The sequence below is a fragment of the Phoxinus phoxinus genome (genome assembly GCF_949152265.1).
Source record: "Phoxinus phoxinus genome assembly, chromosome: 12".
Taxonomy (NCBI): Eukaryota; Metazoa; Chordata; class Actinopteri; order Cypriniformes; family Leuciscidae; genus Phoxinus; species Phoxinus phoxinus.
The window spans coordinates 34,478,719-34,496,218 of NC_136887.1; the positions used below are offsets into that span (position 1 = coordinate 34,478,719).

A 17,500-nucleotide genomic window follows, 5' to 3' on the forward strand; every position below is an offset into this window, starting at 1 on the left:
CATCATTCCTTCAGCCGTTCAGTCTTCATGTCTATACGTCATTAGTCCATGTGGTGTAGGATGGAGTGTGTATAGATGAAGTCCTGTCCTGAAGAGGGATTGTTCAGGCTCTTATGAAGAAGTCCAGGACGTTTCATAAACTGTAGCTCTAAACAAAAGGCCTGAAGAGTCTCAATCCATCACTTTTAATGGTATTTTGTGTTGCAATGAGACTCTGTGTTTGAAGGTGATTTGGTTTTTTCACATTTCTTGTGAGCTCCTAATATTTATGCATTTTGTGATGTAAAATAATTATAATATAAAAAAAATATATTTATAAGCATATTGTAAAATATACTGTGAATTCTATTTGTAAAAAGAATTCTCTCTCTCTCTCTCACTCTCACTCTCTCTCTGCTTTTCTCTCACATCAATCTCTCATCGACCCGCATCCCGCAGTAATTACGGAGGAAAGCCGCGCTCGGGAAAGGGCTTTATTTGGGAGAGAGGTTCAAAGACGCTCTGCTTCACAACTGAATGACGACGAAAGGATCACAAAACGGGAGCAGAATAAATATTGATCCTCGACAGAAGAGTATAATGATGGTTTCAGTCAAAAGTAGTCGATCTCTGAATGCAACTTAACTCAACGTAACAGGGAGGAGAGTAAAGATGGAAAGCTCAGTTGATAACGCTTTACTTGAAGCGGTGTGCATAAGACTGACATGACACCTTCATAATCATAACATAACACATGAATATGAAGGAGGTTTTATGCATGTTTATGACAACTGTCATTAAGTGTCATTCGCTCAATTATGACATTTATAAATCAAATATGACATTGTTTGAGATGTCTTTGTTATGACAACTTGACATTACCAAGACAACATAACCTTTCAGAAATAAGTCATAAACATGACATAGCAGATTAATGATCAAACTTAAGAAACTACTTCGCTTTATGGATTGAATTTGTCATTAAATGGACATTTTAATGACAAATTCAATGTGTACCACTGTAGTTGAGGTCAAGAATAACATTCATGACAGCCAATGTCAAAACCACATGACAGTTTAATGTAATGTTGACCCATAAAGATAAGTGGTTTCTTAAGTTTGATAATTCATCTGCTATGTCATGTTTATCACAAGTTATATTGTCCTGTTAATGTCAAGTTGTTATGACACTGACAGGTTATGATGTATTGGTTTACAATATCAAGTTGTCATAACAAAGACATCTCAAACAATGTCATATTTGCATTAAAAATGTCATAATTGAGTGAATGACACTTAATGACAGTTGTCATAAACATGCATAAAACCTCCTTCATATTCATGTGTCATGTCAGTCTTATGCACACCCCTGCATATAAATTCAGATAATTTGTTGTTTTGTCGTTAGTGAAAATCAATATTGATTTTGTATTTGAAAAAAGATCCTCATATAAGAAACAACACTAAAATTCAGAGTCGGTTCATTTGCATTCGGAGATCGACTACTTTTGACTGACAAAATGGCGGCGGACACAGCAACTGAGTCGTTCAAAACCTTTCTTTAGTAAACTCTGTGTTCACACACACTGTAGTCAGTGCTGGAGGTCATGTGTAGAGCCGCTGGTGACGCGGCTCTACACATGAAAACGAAAATACGGTCAATCTTAAAAGTGGAGTTTCCATTATAATTATGATTATGCTTTTACACGAAAGTTTGCCTCGGGTAGATTAACTAAAATAGCCTAGGTTCAATTTTGGCGACAGTTATTCTTTAATACACTGTGAACTAACATGAACAAACAGCTGTATTTTTATTAACTAACATTAACAAAGAACAAATTCAGTAACAAATGTATTGCTCATTGTTAGTTCATGTTAGTTAATATGTTAACTAATGAACCTGATTGTAAAGTTTTATTTACCATAAAATCGTATAGAGGTGCAAACCGGTTAGATGTCTAAAGTAATCCTGAACGAGCGTCTGATCTCGTCGCTGGAGTAAAACAGGAGGATTGGTTCCAGGCACGGTCCAACACACACACACACAAATACACAAATAAAATCAAATGGATGTAAACGGAGCGGATGGAAAGCGCCCAGGAACGCAGGCGAGTGTGTGTTAGGCCGTGTGTTTACAGACGCACTTCTCACAGATGGTTGGTCAGAGACGTCCTTAAATGAGGAGAAATCACTATCTCTACCTGCACACACACACACACACACACACACACACACACACACACACACACACACACACACACACACACACACACACACACACACACACACACACACACACACACACACACACACACACACACACACACACACACACTTTTGTGAGCTTCATTCTCCTTGTGAACACAAACCTTTGACAGCCCCGTTATTACACTCACAACACACACACACACACACACACACACACACACACGTATGCTATAAATCCTGAAAAGGCTGAGAACGATGAAAGCTTTTCCAGGTGCTTAAACCTACAAACACACACACACACACACACACACACACACACACACACACACACACACACACACACACACACACACACACACACACATCAAAAGACAGTTTAAATGGAGAAACTTTATCCACAACGAGAGAGACTATGTTTGTGTGTGTGCGTGCGTGCGTGCGTGCGTGTGTGTGTGTGTGTGTGTGTGTGTGTGTGTGTGTGTGTGTGTGTGCGTGCGTGTGTGTGTGAGAGAGATCTCTGTGGGACAGTGAAGTAAACATCTGTGAAAGTCAGAAAGCGACGCTGCATTAAATCTTTCTCTTAATCACGGTTTTGTCTTGTTTTCCAGGAAAGAAACATCTTTAAAAGGAAGATATATTTACTTGAGAAGCACAATTGCACAAGATATTAATACTTGTTTTTAGAGAACATAATGTATATAAATATATTCTCTGAAAACAAGATAACTTATTTCTTGTTTTAAGCATAGTCTTATACAATTTATAAACACTGAATATTTGTAATGTAAGGCATTTTGTCTAATCTAACAACTTGGACTCGACTAGTCCTGGTCTTGGACACTCGACTAGTCCTGGTCTTGGACACTCGACTAGTCCTGGTCTTGGACACTCGACTAGTCCTGGTCTTGGACACTCGACTAGTCCTGGTCTTGGACTCGACTAGTCCTGGTCTTGGACTCGACTAGTCCTGGTCTTGAAAACTCGACTAGTCCTGGTCTTGGACTCGACTAGTCCTGGTCTTGGACTCGACTAGTCCTGGTCTTGGACACTCGACTAGTCCTGGTCTTGGACACTCGACTAGTCCTGGTCTTGGACACTCGACTAGTCCTGGTCTTGGACACTCGACTAGTCCTGGTCTTGGACTCGACTAGTCCTGGTCTTGGACTCGACTAGTCCTGGTCTTGGACTCGACTAGTCCTGGTCTTGGACTCGACTAGTCCTGGTCTTGGACACTCGACTAGTCCTGGTCTTGGACTCGACTAGTCCTGGTCTTGGACACTCGACTAGTCCTGGTCTTGGACACTCGACTAGTCCTGGTCTTGGACTCGACTAGTCCTGGTCTTGGACTCGACTAGTCCTGGTCTTGGACTCGACTAGTCCTGGTCTTGGACACTCGACTAGTCCTGGTCTTGGACTCGACTAGTCCTGGTCTTGGACACTCGACTAGTCCTGGTCTTGGACTCAACTAGTCCTGGTCTTGGACACTCGACTAGTCCTGGTCTTGGACACTCGACTAGTCCTGGTCTTGGACTCGACTAGTCCTGGTCTTGGACTCGACTAGTCCTGGTCTTGGACACTCGACTAGTCCTGGTCTTGGACTCGACTAGTCCTGGTCTTGGACACTCGACTAGTCCTGGTCTTGGACACTCGACTAGTCCTGGTCTTGGACACTCGACTAGTCCTGGTCTTGGACTCCACTAGTCCTGGTCTTGGACACTCGACTAGTCCTGGTCTTGGACACTCGACTAGTCCTGGTCTTGGACTCGACTAGTCCTGGTCTTGGACTCGACTAGTCCTGGTCTTGGACACTCGACTAGTCCTGGTCTTGGACTCGACTAGTCCTGGTCTTGGACACTCGACTAGTCCTGGTCTTGGACACTCGACTAGTCCTGGTCTTGGACACTTGACTAGTCCTGGTCTTGGACACTCGACTAGTCCTGTCGACTAGTCCTGGTCTTGGACTCGACTAGTCCTGGTCTTGGACGCTCGACTAGTCCTGGTCTTGGACACTCGACTAGTCCTGGTCTTGGACACTCGACTAGTCCTGGTTTTGGACTCAACTAGTCCTGGTCTTGGACACTCGACTAGTCCTGGTCTTGGACACTCGACTAGTCCTGGTCTTGGACACTCGACTAGTCCTGGTCTTGGACTCGACTAGCCCTGGTCTTGGACTCGACTAGTGCTGGTCTTGGACTCGACTAGTCCTGGTCTTGGACTCGACTAGTCCTGGTCTTGGACTCGACTAGTCCTGGTCTTGGACTCGACTAGTCCTGGTCTTGGACTTGTCTTGGACTCGACAAAGGTGGTCTTGACTACAGCCCTAATAATTATATATAAATAAGGAAATAAAAGTATAAATAGTCATTTAATATTATAATTTTTTTTTACATTTCTTCGCATATTTATTCATTTTTTATTTCTGCAGGTTTGGTCCTCCATACTAGCTAGCCTCCGTTTTGTTTGACAATACTTTGAACGTAAACAAGAAGTGAGTGACGTCACCCAACATCACTTAGAGCAGCTTTAAAGATGATGATAATAATAATAATAATAATGTAAAATCCCTGATGTCAGCGGTCCGTGTCGGCAGTGCGGCTCAAGAGAGGAACGGAAAGAAGAAGAAAATAAAGGCATCAGCACACGGCCTGTGTGAGTTCTGCTCAATGACTGATAAGAGCTCAGACGGCAGGACACTAACCCCACATTAAAAACACACAACTCTCCTGCTCACCGACACACAGAGGATGATGACGGACAGGTAACAGAGAACCGGTTTATATCGAGAGGCTTTTTCACACACCGATGCTGGTCGTCCTTGACCGTTTTATCACCCACCGACCCACGACCGCTTCAAAGCAAGCACTGAGAGAGTTAGTGAAATGGTTATCACCATAGACAGTAAAGAAACATGTTCGTAGTGTGTGTGACGTCACCCGTAGTGTTTCTGAAGAGCATTTTGAAGCCCAAAAGTGGGCGGAGCCGGCCGTCGCCATCTTGGCAGCGTCACTCCCGGATAAACGTAAATGTGCAGCGAGGCGGATTAGCTGAGGTGACGTGACGCTAACAGACAAACGCTAGTAGTGACATCAGCGGCAATCCACCTGTCACTCAAGAGGCCACGCCCTTAATTATGCAGAACTTTAAGGCTTAATATAATTTAAACGGATGAGTTATTAAAATATTCACCTCCTCACAGTCGTCATGAAGGGCAACATTAGCTATATAGACCAAAACCACTTTTAGCACCAGACTGTAAACATGTTTATTTCTGCTGTAAAGTTGGGCATTTTAACATGAGGGTTTATGGGATTGAGTCTCTTCTGCAGCCGGTCTCTAGTGGCCAGTCCATGAACTGCAGTTTAATCACTCAGTGTTGATTCAGGAGAGAGACCGGAAGGTTGCCGTTTGGTTTCAACACACCATGGTCAACAGCTAGAACTGGTCTTGATGTGTTTTCAGGTTTTCCTGCTTGAATGTTGATTATTTTCCTCATATTCTCCATTGTTGCGGCTCCTCTCTTCCCAGTCTGTCAGTAACGCTCTGTTCACTTCCTGTCTCTATGAAGCCCCTCCTTCTGAAAAGCACACTGTGCTCTGATTGGCCGGCTGGATCAGTGTGTTGTGATTGGTCGAGCGCTTCGAGTGTGTTTGGGAAATGTCCCGCCCCTTCCCATAACCGCCAGTTTAACACACTACTAACTAACTCAACCAGGCCCCGCCCCTTTATTCTGCGCATTAATTATTATAATGAGGAATATTGTGACGTGTTCGTTCCCGGAAGAAACTCAAGACTACAATGGAGGCGTTTCAGGAGTTCAGAAACACTGACACTGATATAGAGAAGAACTGAAACATTACACACTGAAGAGAGATGGAGATGTGAAGAAAACAGAAAAGCTCGTTTAAATAAATGAGAAAATGTAACAAAATACTTTTAAAAAGAAGAATAAACATAAACCATCACCTAAAATTAGACATGAACCCCCAAACATCTAATAACCACAGAAAATCTCACAGCATTAATTAATACTTTTACACAGCCTGCTTGAATACTCGATTCTGATTGGTCAATCCGTATTACGCAATCAAATGTTTTTTATAAAATTACACTAATCACTCCATGCTCTGTTTTTCTCATAATTTGAAATCAAATTAACATTTAATACAGATTTATTTGGTAAGCAGCCATGCAATAAGCAGAATAACACAGTCATTATGGACAAACAAACCTCAGCATGATGCAAAACCTGTCGGGGTTTCATGTGTGATAATGACCGGCCGGATGTACATTATCCCTCATATATCATTCAAATGTCAAATATTGAGTGTTTTTACCCTTGGAAATGTACATCTACTGCATGAGCTCAGTGTAAATCACAGTGTAAAGCTTATATATGAACCCTAAAGTGTCAAGCGCTTCATATGTAGAACATTTTAGGGGTTCCAACATCATTCATTGGTAAGACTTCACAATAAGGTTCGTTAGAACTAACAATGAACTGCACATATACAGTATTAATTTCAACATTTACTAATACTTGATTAAAATCTTGTTAACATTAGTTAATGCGCTGTGAACTAACATGAACAAACAATGAACAGCTGTATTTTTATTACTGGTAAATAACATTAACCAAGATTAACAAATACAGTAACAAATGTATTGCTCGTGGTTAGTTTATACGTTAACTAATTAACCTTATTGTAAAGTGTTACCAATTAATTATATTTTGATCCAATATATGAATTTGGCATACTTTATCACTCAAAAAAATAATATCCTGTTAAATATGAAAGTATCATGCAATCATCTAAGACAATTCTCCTTATATAGTCTACGGGTGAAACTGGAAAAATTAGAGTATCGTGCAAAAGTTCATTTATTTCAGTAATTCAACTTAAAAGGTGAAACTAATATATTATATAGACTCATTACATGCAAAGTGAGATATTTCAAGCCTTTATTTGTTATAATTTTGATGATTATGGCTTACAGCTTATAAAAACCTTTTCACAATATTGTAATTTTGAATTTGGGGTTTTCATAAGCTGTAAGACATAATCATCAAAATTATAACAAATAAAGGCTTGAAATATCTCACTTTGCATGTAATGAGTCTATATAATATATTAGTTTCACCTTTTAAGTTGAATTACTGAAATAAATGAACTTTTGCACAATATTCAGATTTTTTGAGTTTCACCCGTAGAACCTTTTTTATTTATTTTTTACATAAAGCGTTCTTTAGAATTGAGTCAGGAACTCTAGAGTTCTCTAGATCAGTGGTCCCCAACCTTTTCTTGTCTGAGACCCCCTTTTTCCCTAAAAAATATTTTAGGGCCCCTTCACATTTAATGATATTATCGCTCTTGTAAGCTTGCAGCAAGGATGACAAAATATGTTGTTTTCAAACAAACGGTATGTTTACTATAACCAGATATGTTAATGCACAAATAATAGCTTATCATATTGAAAATACAATAACAAAAACATCAGTAGGCCCTTTGTAATCTTAAAAGCGTAAGCCGAGGAGTAGCCTATAAATTGGTTCTATTTAATATGCAATAACACAAATATTCACACTGTGTGTAGGTAAAATAAAGAATATAGGCTAATAAATGACTGCTGTCTGGGACCTCAATACTTGCATGTTATTTGTGAGGCTTTATTTCTGAGGCTTTTGGCGCTATAGCGAGCGATAATAAACTTGCGTAACAGAATAATGCGTCTTTCGGAAGAACATTGTAGCCGGAACTACTTCTCTCTGCGTACGTCTATGGCGAGTCACGCCGGTCCTGGGCTACTCGATCCGAACCCGTGTAAAATAGTCCCAATGTAAACACTTATTATAGGAGTACCAGTGGCTCAGGATAAGACACAAACACGGAGTGGAAAATATACATTTTGTAAATTTTGAAAAGGAAAAAGTTAAGGACTTTTATTTAATGCTCATTGCTCAAAACTTTTCAAAATATGCCGCGACCCCCTGTTGGGAACCGATGCTCTATAGATCCCCAGTGAACCCGTATAGTGTGATATATAGACCAGAACTGAATCCCGGAGGTCTGGGAGAGACTCTACACTCTCCTCTCTCTCTCAAAAAGGCATTAGGTCACAACATCCACTTCTCACGCCAATAAAAAGGTCATAGCAGAGCGTGAATAGTGAGGAGGACACGGCTTCAGTCTCTGTGAGGGATGCGAATCATACAGAATTTACCACTTCTAATGAATACATTATTCTACTAATTTTGAGGAAGAATGGACAATACCTGGTGAAGTAATTATATCCTTCCTCAGCATTCCTGATGATTAATAACGGTTACACTTTATTTTAAGGTGTCACTGCTACAGTGTAATTATATATTTAAGTACTAAGTGATATTAAATACATTAATATAGGGTTAGGGTATGATTAGGGTTTGGTTGAGGGTTAGTTGCATGTAATTATGCAGAATTTACTGTTATTACTACACTCTAAAAAATGCTGGGTTGTTTCAACCAAAATTTGGGTCAAATATGGACAAACCTAAACGTTGGGTTAAAAATGTAATTTAAAAATTTAACCCAACAGCTGGGTTTATCCATGTTTGACCCAAAATTTGGTTGAAACAACCCAGCATTTTTTAGAGTGTATGGTAAGTACATGTACCATATGTAACAAGGACACTGTAAAATAAAGTGTTACCTTAATACATTTTAAGATATCAACTTAACACAAATAATGCTAATAAATAAAGAAATAAATAAAAGTTTATAACCCCTTCGCAATTATTGTAAAGTCTAAAATATCTCAAAGACATTCATTTGAAGTGGCTAGTAAAATATATTTTGAAATATTTTATTAAATATTCTTTAATTTTAATACAAACTTGACCTGATTGTCATGACAGAGGTAAAGATGCTGTAACAGAGGTTATAACAGCCTGTACACTATATCACATAAAAGTTAGTTAGTAAGATTTGTTTTAATACATTTTTAGAAGCAAAAATGCATTACATTGATCCAATTTGACACTTAAAGACATTTATAATGGTACAAAATATTTATTTTTCAAACATTCTATTCCAAATGGTGTTCTTTTGAACTTTCTATTCATCAAAGATGAATTAAAAAATATCCTGCTTTCAATATTAATAATGTTAAAATTATAATTTTTATTTTTTTAACTCAAAAACTGCTTAATGCAACAAAATCACAGCCAATCAGAGAGTATTTGTTCAATATACAGCTATGCTGAGCATACTTTTCAACCAATGAGATTTACTCAGCACACTGTGATGAAAATAGAAACCGCTGATTAATTGATTAAAGTAACTTGAACACTTCTAAAACTAATCAGACCCTCTAATCGAAGAAAGACTTTTCAACAGGGAAGCAAAACACATGAAAAAAACACATAGAAATGAATTACTCACAATCAAAAAAGGGCTCGTTTTATTATTAACCAGATCTAAGCGTTGAGATAAAGAAAAAAAACACTTACCAAGATAAATCAGTTTACATTTCACATTCCCAACAGGCGGATTAAACGGTAACGTCACGCGCAGCTGTGTTTAGATATGATTTAAAGGACTTTTAAGATCCCTTAAAGCTTTCAAGTGCGTGAGGAGTTTACATCTGCTGTGATCTCAGCGAGGAGAGAGTTATTAATGATGAAACTTATCTCAATTATTCCAGAGGTGAACTAACGGTCAGGAACAGAAACGGCTAAATTGGAAGGATTAGCATATGTACACCCACGGGTCTCGCCGCACGTTATCTTCATGTTATCGCTGATGACCTCCCAACAAATAAATAAAGAAATTAATAAATGTAATCACGTACACAGAGATAAGTCAGTAGAGCGAGCCAAATCTCCATGTAAGCTCTGAATGGTTTCACAGCGGTAGAATTACATTTAAATATTTTTTCTCGAACTTCTTTTGGTGGCTTAAACTCCAACTCCACCATTTGTTCTGTACCTGAGTTTGGCTTTGGTTCTGGTTCTGGTTCTGGCTTAGTATTCAAGGTCTAGCCGAGCGTTCCTGGTCCATAAAGGTGAAAAACAGACACACGGCGGTGGTGATGAGGGTGTGCATGGCCTCGTACAAGAGTTTGGGAGAAAACACGCTCCAGATGAAGAGGTGGTATCGGAGACTGGTGACCAGAACCACGTAGAACACGACTGGGATGGACCGCAGGAGCGCGAAGCAATAGCTGCCGTGACCGAGACCCATCACAGCCCTGAAAGACAGCAGAATAAAGACATTCAGTCTATGATACGTGTCATTATATAATACTGTAGTCATAAAAACCATCAGGTCTCATCGACTGTGGTTCTTTCCTCATTTAAAGCTAATGGAAAAGCTATTACTTCCTCTACTAAGCTTTGATTATGTGTTACGTTTCACGACAAACGTCTATGGTACATTCATTAAGACAAATGTCACCCGTCATGGTCTGATGCCACAGCTATCAGCAAGTCTACTCGCAAAGATATTGAGGCCTAGACTGCATTAGACTAGATTATAAGGACTGGAATGGACTAGACTGAACCGGATCTGAGTGGATTTCACTGGATTGGACAAGACCAAATTAGACGGAACTGATTGAGTGGATTATAGACTAGACTGGACTAGACTACTTTAAACTGAATTGGACTGGACTAGAATGGACTGAAGTGGGCTAGAATGGGCAGGACTGGACTAGTATGGACTGAAGTGGGCTAGAATGGGCAGGAATGGACTAGTATGGACTGAAGTGGGCTAGAATGGGCAGGACTGGACTAGTATGGACTGAAGTGGGCTAGAATGGGCAGGACTGGACTAGTATGGACTGAAGTGGGCTAGAATGGGCAGGAATGGACTAGTATGGACTGAAGTGGGCTAGAATGGGCAGGACTGGACTAGTATGGACTGAAGTGGGCAGGACTGGACTAGTATGGACTGAAGTGGGCTAGAATGGGCAGGACTGGACTAGAATGGACTGAAGTGGGCTAGAATGGGCAGGACTGGACTAGTATGGACTGAAATAGGCTAGAATGGGCAGGACTGGACTAGAATGGACTGAAGTGGGCAGGACTGGACTAGAATGGACTGAAGTGGGCAGGACTGGACTAGTATGGACTGAAGTGGGCTAGAATGGGCAGGACTGGACTAGAATGGAATGAAGTGGACTAGAATGGGCAGGACTGGACTAGAATGGACTGAAGTGGGCAGGACTGGACTAGTATGGACTGAAGTGGGCTAGAATGGGCAGGACTGGACTAGTATGGACTGAAGTGGGCTAGAATGGGCAGGACTGGACTAGTATGGACTGAAATGGGCTAGAATGGGCAGGACTGGACTAGTATGGACTGAAGTGGGCTAGAATGGGCAGGAATGGACTAGTATGGACTGAAGTGGGCTAGAATGGGCAGGACTGGACTAGTATGGACTGAAGTGGGCAGGACTGGACTAGTATGGACTGAAGTGGGCTAGAATGGGCAGGACTGGACTAGAATGGACTGAAGTGGGCTAGAATGGGCAGGACTGGACTAGTATGGACTGAAATAGGCTAGAATGGGCAGGACTGGACTAGAATGGACTGAAGTGGGCAGGACTGGACTAGAATGGACTGAAGTGGGCAGGACTGGACTAGTATGGACTGAAGTGGGCTAGAATGGGCAGGACTGGACTAGAATGGAATGAAGTGGACTAGAATGGGCAGGACTGGACTAGAATGGACTGAAGTGGGCAGGACTGGACTAGTATGGACTGAAGTGGGCTAGAATGGGCAGGACTGGACTAGTATGGACTGAAGTGGGCTAGAATGGGCAGGACTGGACTAGAATGGACTGAAGTGGGCAGGACTGGACTAGTATGGACTGAAGTGGGCTAGAATGGGCAGGACTGGACTAGAATGGACTGAAATGGGCTAGAATGGGCAGGACTGGACTAGTATGGACTGAAATGGGCTAGAATGGGCAGGACTGGACTAGTATGGACTGAAATGGGCTAGAATGGGCAGGACTGGACTAGTATGGACTGAAATGGGCTAGAATGGGCAGGACTGGACTAGTATGGACTGAAATGGGCTAGAATGGGCAGGACTGGACTAGTATGGACTGAAGTGGGCAGGATTAGATTAGTATGGACTAAAGTGGGCTAGAATGGGCAGGACTGGTCTAGAATGGACTAAAGTGGGCTAGAATGGGCAGGACTGGACTAGAATGGACTGAAATGGGCTAGAATGGGCAGGACTGGACTAGAATGGACTGAAGTGGGCAGGACTGGACTAGTATGGACTGAAGTGGGCTAGAATGGGCAGGACTGGACTAGAATGGAATGAAGTGGACTAGAATGGGCAGGACTGGACTAGAATGGACTGAAGTGGGCTAGAATGGGCAGGACTGGACTAGAATGGACTGAAGTGGGCAGGACTGGACTAGTATGGACTGAAGTGGGCTAGAATGGGCAGGACTGGACTAGTATGGACTGAAGTGGGCTAGAATGGGCAGGACTGGACTAGTATGGACTGAAGTGGGCTAGAATGGGCAGGACTGGACTAGTATGGACTGAAATGGGCTAGAATGGGCAGGACTGGACTAGAATGGACTGAAGTGGGCAGGACTGGACTAGTATGGACTGAAGTGGGCTAGAATGGGCAGGACTGGACTAGAATGGACTGAAGTGGGCTAGAATGGGCAGGACTGGACTAGTATGGACTGAAATGGGCTAGAAATTGCAGGACTGGACTAGTATGGACTGAAGTGGGCTAGAATGGGCAGGACTGGACTAGAATGGACCGAAGTGGGTTAGAATGGGCAGGACTGGACTAGAATGGACTGAAGTGGGCTAGAATGGGCAGGACTAGACTAGTATGGACTGAAGTGGGCTAGAATGGGCAGGACTGGACTAGTATGGACTGAAGTGGGCTAGGCTAGATTAGATGACCTCAAACTATAAACTGAACTGGACTAGACTACTTTGGAATGAATTTGAATGGACTCGACTAGAATGGACTGAAATAAACTAGAATGGGCAGGACTTAGTATGGACTCAAGTGGGCTAGGCTAAATTAGATGACCTCAACCTTAACTGAACTGGACTGAAGTTGATGATAGACTGGACTAGGCTAGACTATTTTGGGCTGAATTGGACTGGACTAAAATGAACTGAACTGGACTAGAATGGACTGCGATGGGCTAGGATAGATTAGATGGCCTCAACCTATAAACTGGACTGGACTCAGTTGATTATAGACTGGAATGGCCTAGACTACTTTGGACTAAATTTGAATGGACTGGACAAGAATGGGCAGGACTATACTAGTATGGACTGAAGTGGGCTAGGCTAGATTAGATGACCTCAACATACAAAACAGGACTGGACTGGAGTTGATGATAAACTGGAATGGGCAAGACTACTTCGGACTGACTTGGATTGGACTGGACTATAATGAACTGTACTAGATTAGAGTTGATTATAGACTGAATTGGATTGGACTGGACTAGAAAGAGCTACATTAGATGACCTCAACATACAAAACAGGACTGGACTACCTTGCACTGAACTGGACCGGAGCTGATGACAGAATGGAGTGGGCTAGACTGGACTGAACTGGTCTAGAATGGACAGAACTGGACTAGTGTGGGCTGAAGTGGGCTAGGCTAGATTAGATGACCTCAAACTAAATACTGGACTGGACTACTTTGGACTGAATTTGAATAAACTGGGCTAGTATGGACTCAAGTAGGTTAGGCTAAATTGCATTGGACTAGACTACTTTGGAATGAATTTGATTGGACTGTTCAAGAATTGACTGAACTGGTCTAGAATGGACAAGACTGGACTATAATGAACTAAACTGGATTGGAGTTGATTATAGACTGAATTGAATTGGACTGGACTATAATGAACTGAACAAAAGTTGATGACAGAATGGAGTGGGCTAGACTGGACTGAAATGGACTAGAATTGGCAGGACTGGACTAGTATGGACTAAATTGGACTAAGTTAGGCTAAATTGCACTGGACTAGACAAGAATTATTTGGATTGAATTTGATTGGACTGTTCAAGGATTGACTGAACTGGTCTAGAATGGCCTGAAGTGGGTTAGGCTGGCCCAACTGTTCTCTGTCATTACAATTCTTGTTTTAAACAAATGCATAATGTCTCAGCCTGAAGAACAAGTATTATTCATACGATAGACCCCAGACTCCAGGATTTCAGGCTGTTGTATCAGACAACTTCTCTCTAGCCCTGGGCAGATCACTGTGAGCAGCCTGTATGACTCCCACCGTGACAGTTCAGCTTCTCCAAGGATCAAATGCCCTCATTCCTTCTTCACATGCATTTGGATGTAGGGCAGTTTCTACAGCGGCAACCAGCAAAAAGCTCCACTGTCTGCGGATATGAGTCAAAGGCATTCTGGCATCAGCCTTGCATTAAAAATGGAAGTTTATTGTTGTGGAGACATAAATATTGATGGTCCAATCCCCCAAAGTGGTAAACACAGTGCTTTCTGTCAATACTGATATGACAAGCAAAACATTAGGAGAAAATAATCACGCATGCAGCTCCCATCTTTCACTAACAGCGTGAGCCAGCTGAAGATGCTCTCCGGATGAGCGTGTTTTGTTGAGAGTTTAAACTCCTTAATTCTTGCATCGACAGGGATTGTCGAGTCTGGCCTGTAAAAAACCCTCTCACAGGGACATAGAGACACTTTCTGGGAGATTTCCTCTCCGGCGTAATTACGCTCACGGATTCTATGTGACAGCGAAATAGGACGAGGATAAGCGAGATAGCAACGCAGGGTTCAACCTGGAAACTAATCAGTGAATTTGAATTACATTATGAGAGTGTAATGAGATACACAAGCAAAAGTTGGAGACTGAAAGGAGATATGTGACCCTGGACCACAAAACCAGTCACATGGGTACATTTTTTGAAATTGAGAAAGCTGAATAAATAATCTTTCCATTGATGTGTGGTGTGTTAGGATAGGACAATATTTGGTCGAGACACAACTATTGAAAATCTGGAATCTGAGGAAAAAAATGTAAACATTGAGAAAATCTCCTTTAAAGTTGTGCATTTATGTTCACGATTGTGCTGCATTCACTCACAAAAATACATGTTTTATATATTTACGGTAGGACATTTACTAAATATCTTCATGGAACATGATCTTAATATCCTCATGATTTTTGGCATAAAAGAAAAGTGGATCATTTTGACCCATACAATGTATAGTTGCTATTGCCACAGATATACCCGTGCGGCTCCAGACTGGGTTTGTGCTCCAGGGTCATCATATCACTACAATCAAGACAACACAACACATTTGAAGGAACAGTTCACCCAAAAATGATGTGGTTTAAAACGTGTATTAAATGGTGCAAATTAGTCATATTATTTGGGGGAAATTAGCCTTAGCTAACATGTCATGAAGGCTTTATCTAATTTGTGGAGTTTGCACCAAACACAGGCTTTCCTGTGAAACATGTCAAGACAACAGCAAACCACAGTCTTACAAGATTTAACGCTGAATCAACTGAGAAATGACACATTTCTCAGTCCAGTTTTGACTGCCCCATCATTTTGATTGACAGGTTGCTTGTCCTAGCAGACGTACCAGTCCACCGGCTGATTCCTAGACCTCATACTTACAGCAAATCATCTGTACACTGTACAGCCTCGGCTGCGGATTGCCAGCAACAGCACTGCCTGAAATCATTTTCCTGCGACTGTCAGAAACATCCCTGAACAGAACGGGGAGTTTGCCGGCGGATGAAGGCATTTGCAATTCAAATCCACACCTCAGACACGCGGGGTAGTAGATTGTTTGCAGGGTTCAATATCCCTGAACACAAAGCACCTGTTGCCTCGGAGGAAATGAAATATCTCCTAACAAGCCTCCGTATTTCTCTCTCTCAAATGGATTGTGTAAACGTTCGGCTCGGATGAGGGACGGGCCAGTCGTGCCTGCTGGGATTCCTGAAAGCGGAGTATTGATCAAAGCGCATTTCCTGGATCCCGTGTGTGTGTGTGTGTGTGTGTGTGTGTGCTGTAGTGACACTGCTGACTGAGCATGCTGAATTATATATGTCAGACTGAACGTCCGACCACTTAAGACGGTCATTTATCAGGCACTAGTTGGACAGCACTTTAGGGGAAATCTTCTAGACTCACAGGGACAGACTTTATAATGAGATAAATAAAGAGTGGGTCGTCCACATACTTTGCATTTATTTGGAATTTTGGGTCGACAGACAGACAGACAGATAGATAGATAGATAGATAGATAGATAGACAGACAGACAGATAGACGGATGGATAGATGGATGGATGGATGGAGTGATGGATGGATGGATGGATGGATGGATGGATGGATGGAGTGATGGATGGATGGATGGAGTGATGGATGGATGGATGGAGTGATGGATGGATGGATGGAGTGATGGATGGATGGATGGATGGAGTGATGGATGGATGGAGTGATGGATGGATGGAGTGATGGATGGATGGATGGATAAATAGACAGACAGATAGATTTATTTTAATTTAAAAAATAATTAGTTCGAAATAAAGATTTAGTTCATTCATTCATTCATTGATGGATGGATGGATGGATGGATGGATGGATGGATGGATGGATGGATGGATGGATGGATGGATGGATGGATGGATAGATAGATAGATATAGATAGATGGACAGACAGACAGACGATTGATAGACAGATTTATTTTAATACAACAAAAAAATGGTATTGTTCGAAATAAAGATTTCATTCATTCATTCACAGACAGACAGACAGACAGATATAGACAGACAAACAGACGACAGATAGATGGATAGATGGATAGACAGACAGACAGACAGACAGACAGACAGACAGACAGACAGACAGACAGACAGATAGACAGACAGGAGGATGTGTGCGGTCTCTCGTTCACCGGCTGACGGCAGAGAGGTTAGTGGAGAGCAGAGCAGGTCTAGAGTTGTTAAGTTGCTGTTTTGATGCACATTGAACTCTTTTCAGCTCAAACAACCAAAGAAAATATGAATTCCTCATAGAATGACCTCGTTAAAGAATAATTTCATTGTGTAAAAATTGAGAGGCCAGTGTGTGTGTGTGTGAGTGTGTGTGTGTGTGTGTGTGTGTGTGTGTGTGTGAAGTGTGATCGTCTCGGCATGATTTCCATTATTCATTGTTCTGTGAGTGTCTCTAATTGCCCCATCATTACCAGCTCGAGCTCTAATAACTCCCGATTCCTCACTCGCTCTGACAGATCACTTCAAGCGCCATTACAACAATTATCTTAAGAAGACAAGCGCTGATTA

At 41.6% G+C, this 17,500-nt stretch overlaps 1 protein-coding gene across 4 annotated transcripts in view; it reads right to left on the reverse strand.

Annotated features, from left to right (window-relative positions):
* Positions 1-9,019: 9,019 nt before the first annotated feature.
* pigg (phosphatidylinositol glycan anchor biosynthesis class G (EMM blood group)) overlaps positions 9,020-17,500 on the reverse strand; it is a 132,623-nt gene continuing 124,142 nt past the window's right edge. For all 4 annotated transcript variants that reach the window (XM_079629746.1, XM_079629748.1, XM_079629749.1 and 1 more), the window contains one exon: positions 9,020-10,413. In XM_079629746.1, coding sequence (XP_079485872.1) covers positions 10,194-10,413 — 220 coding nt within the window. In that variant the 3' untranslated portion in view covers positions 9,020-10,193. The remainder of the gene's footprint in view (positions 10,414-17,500) is intronic.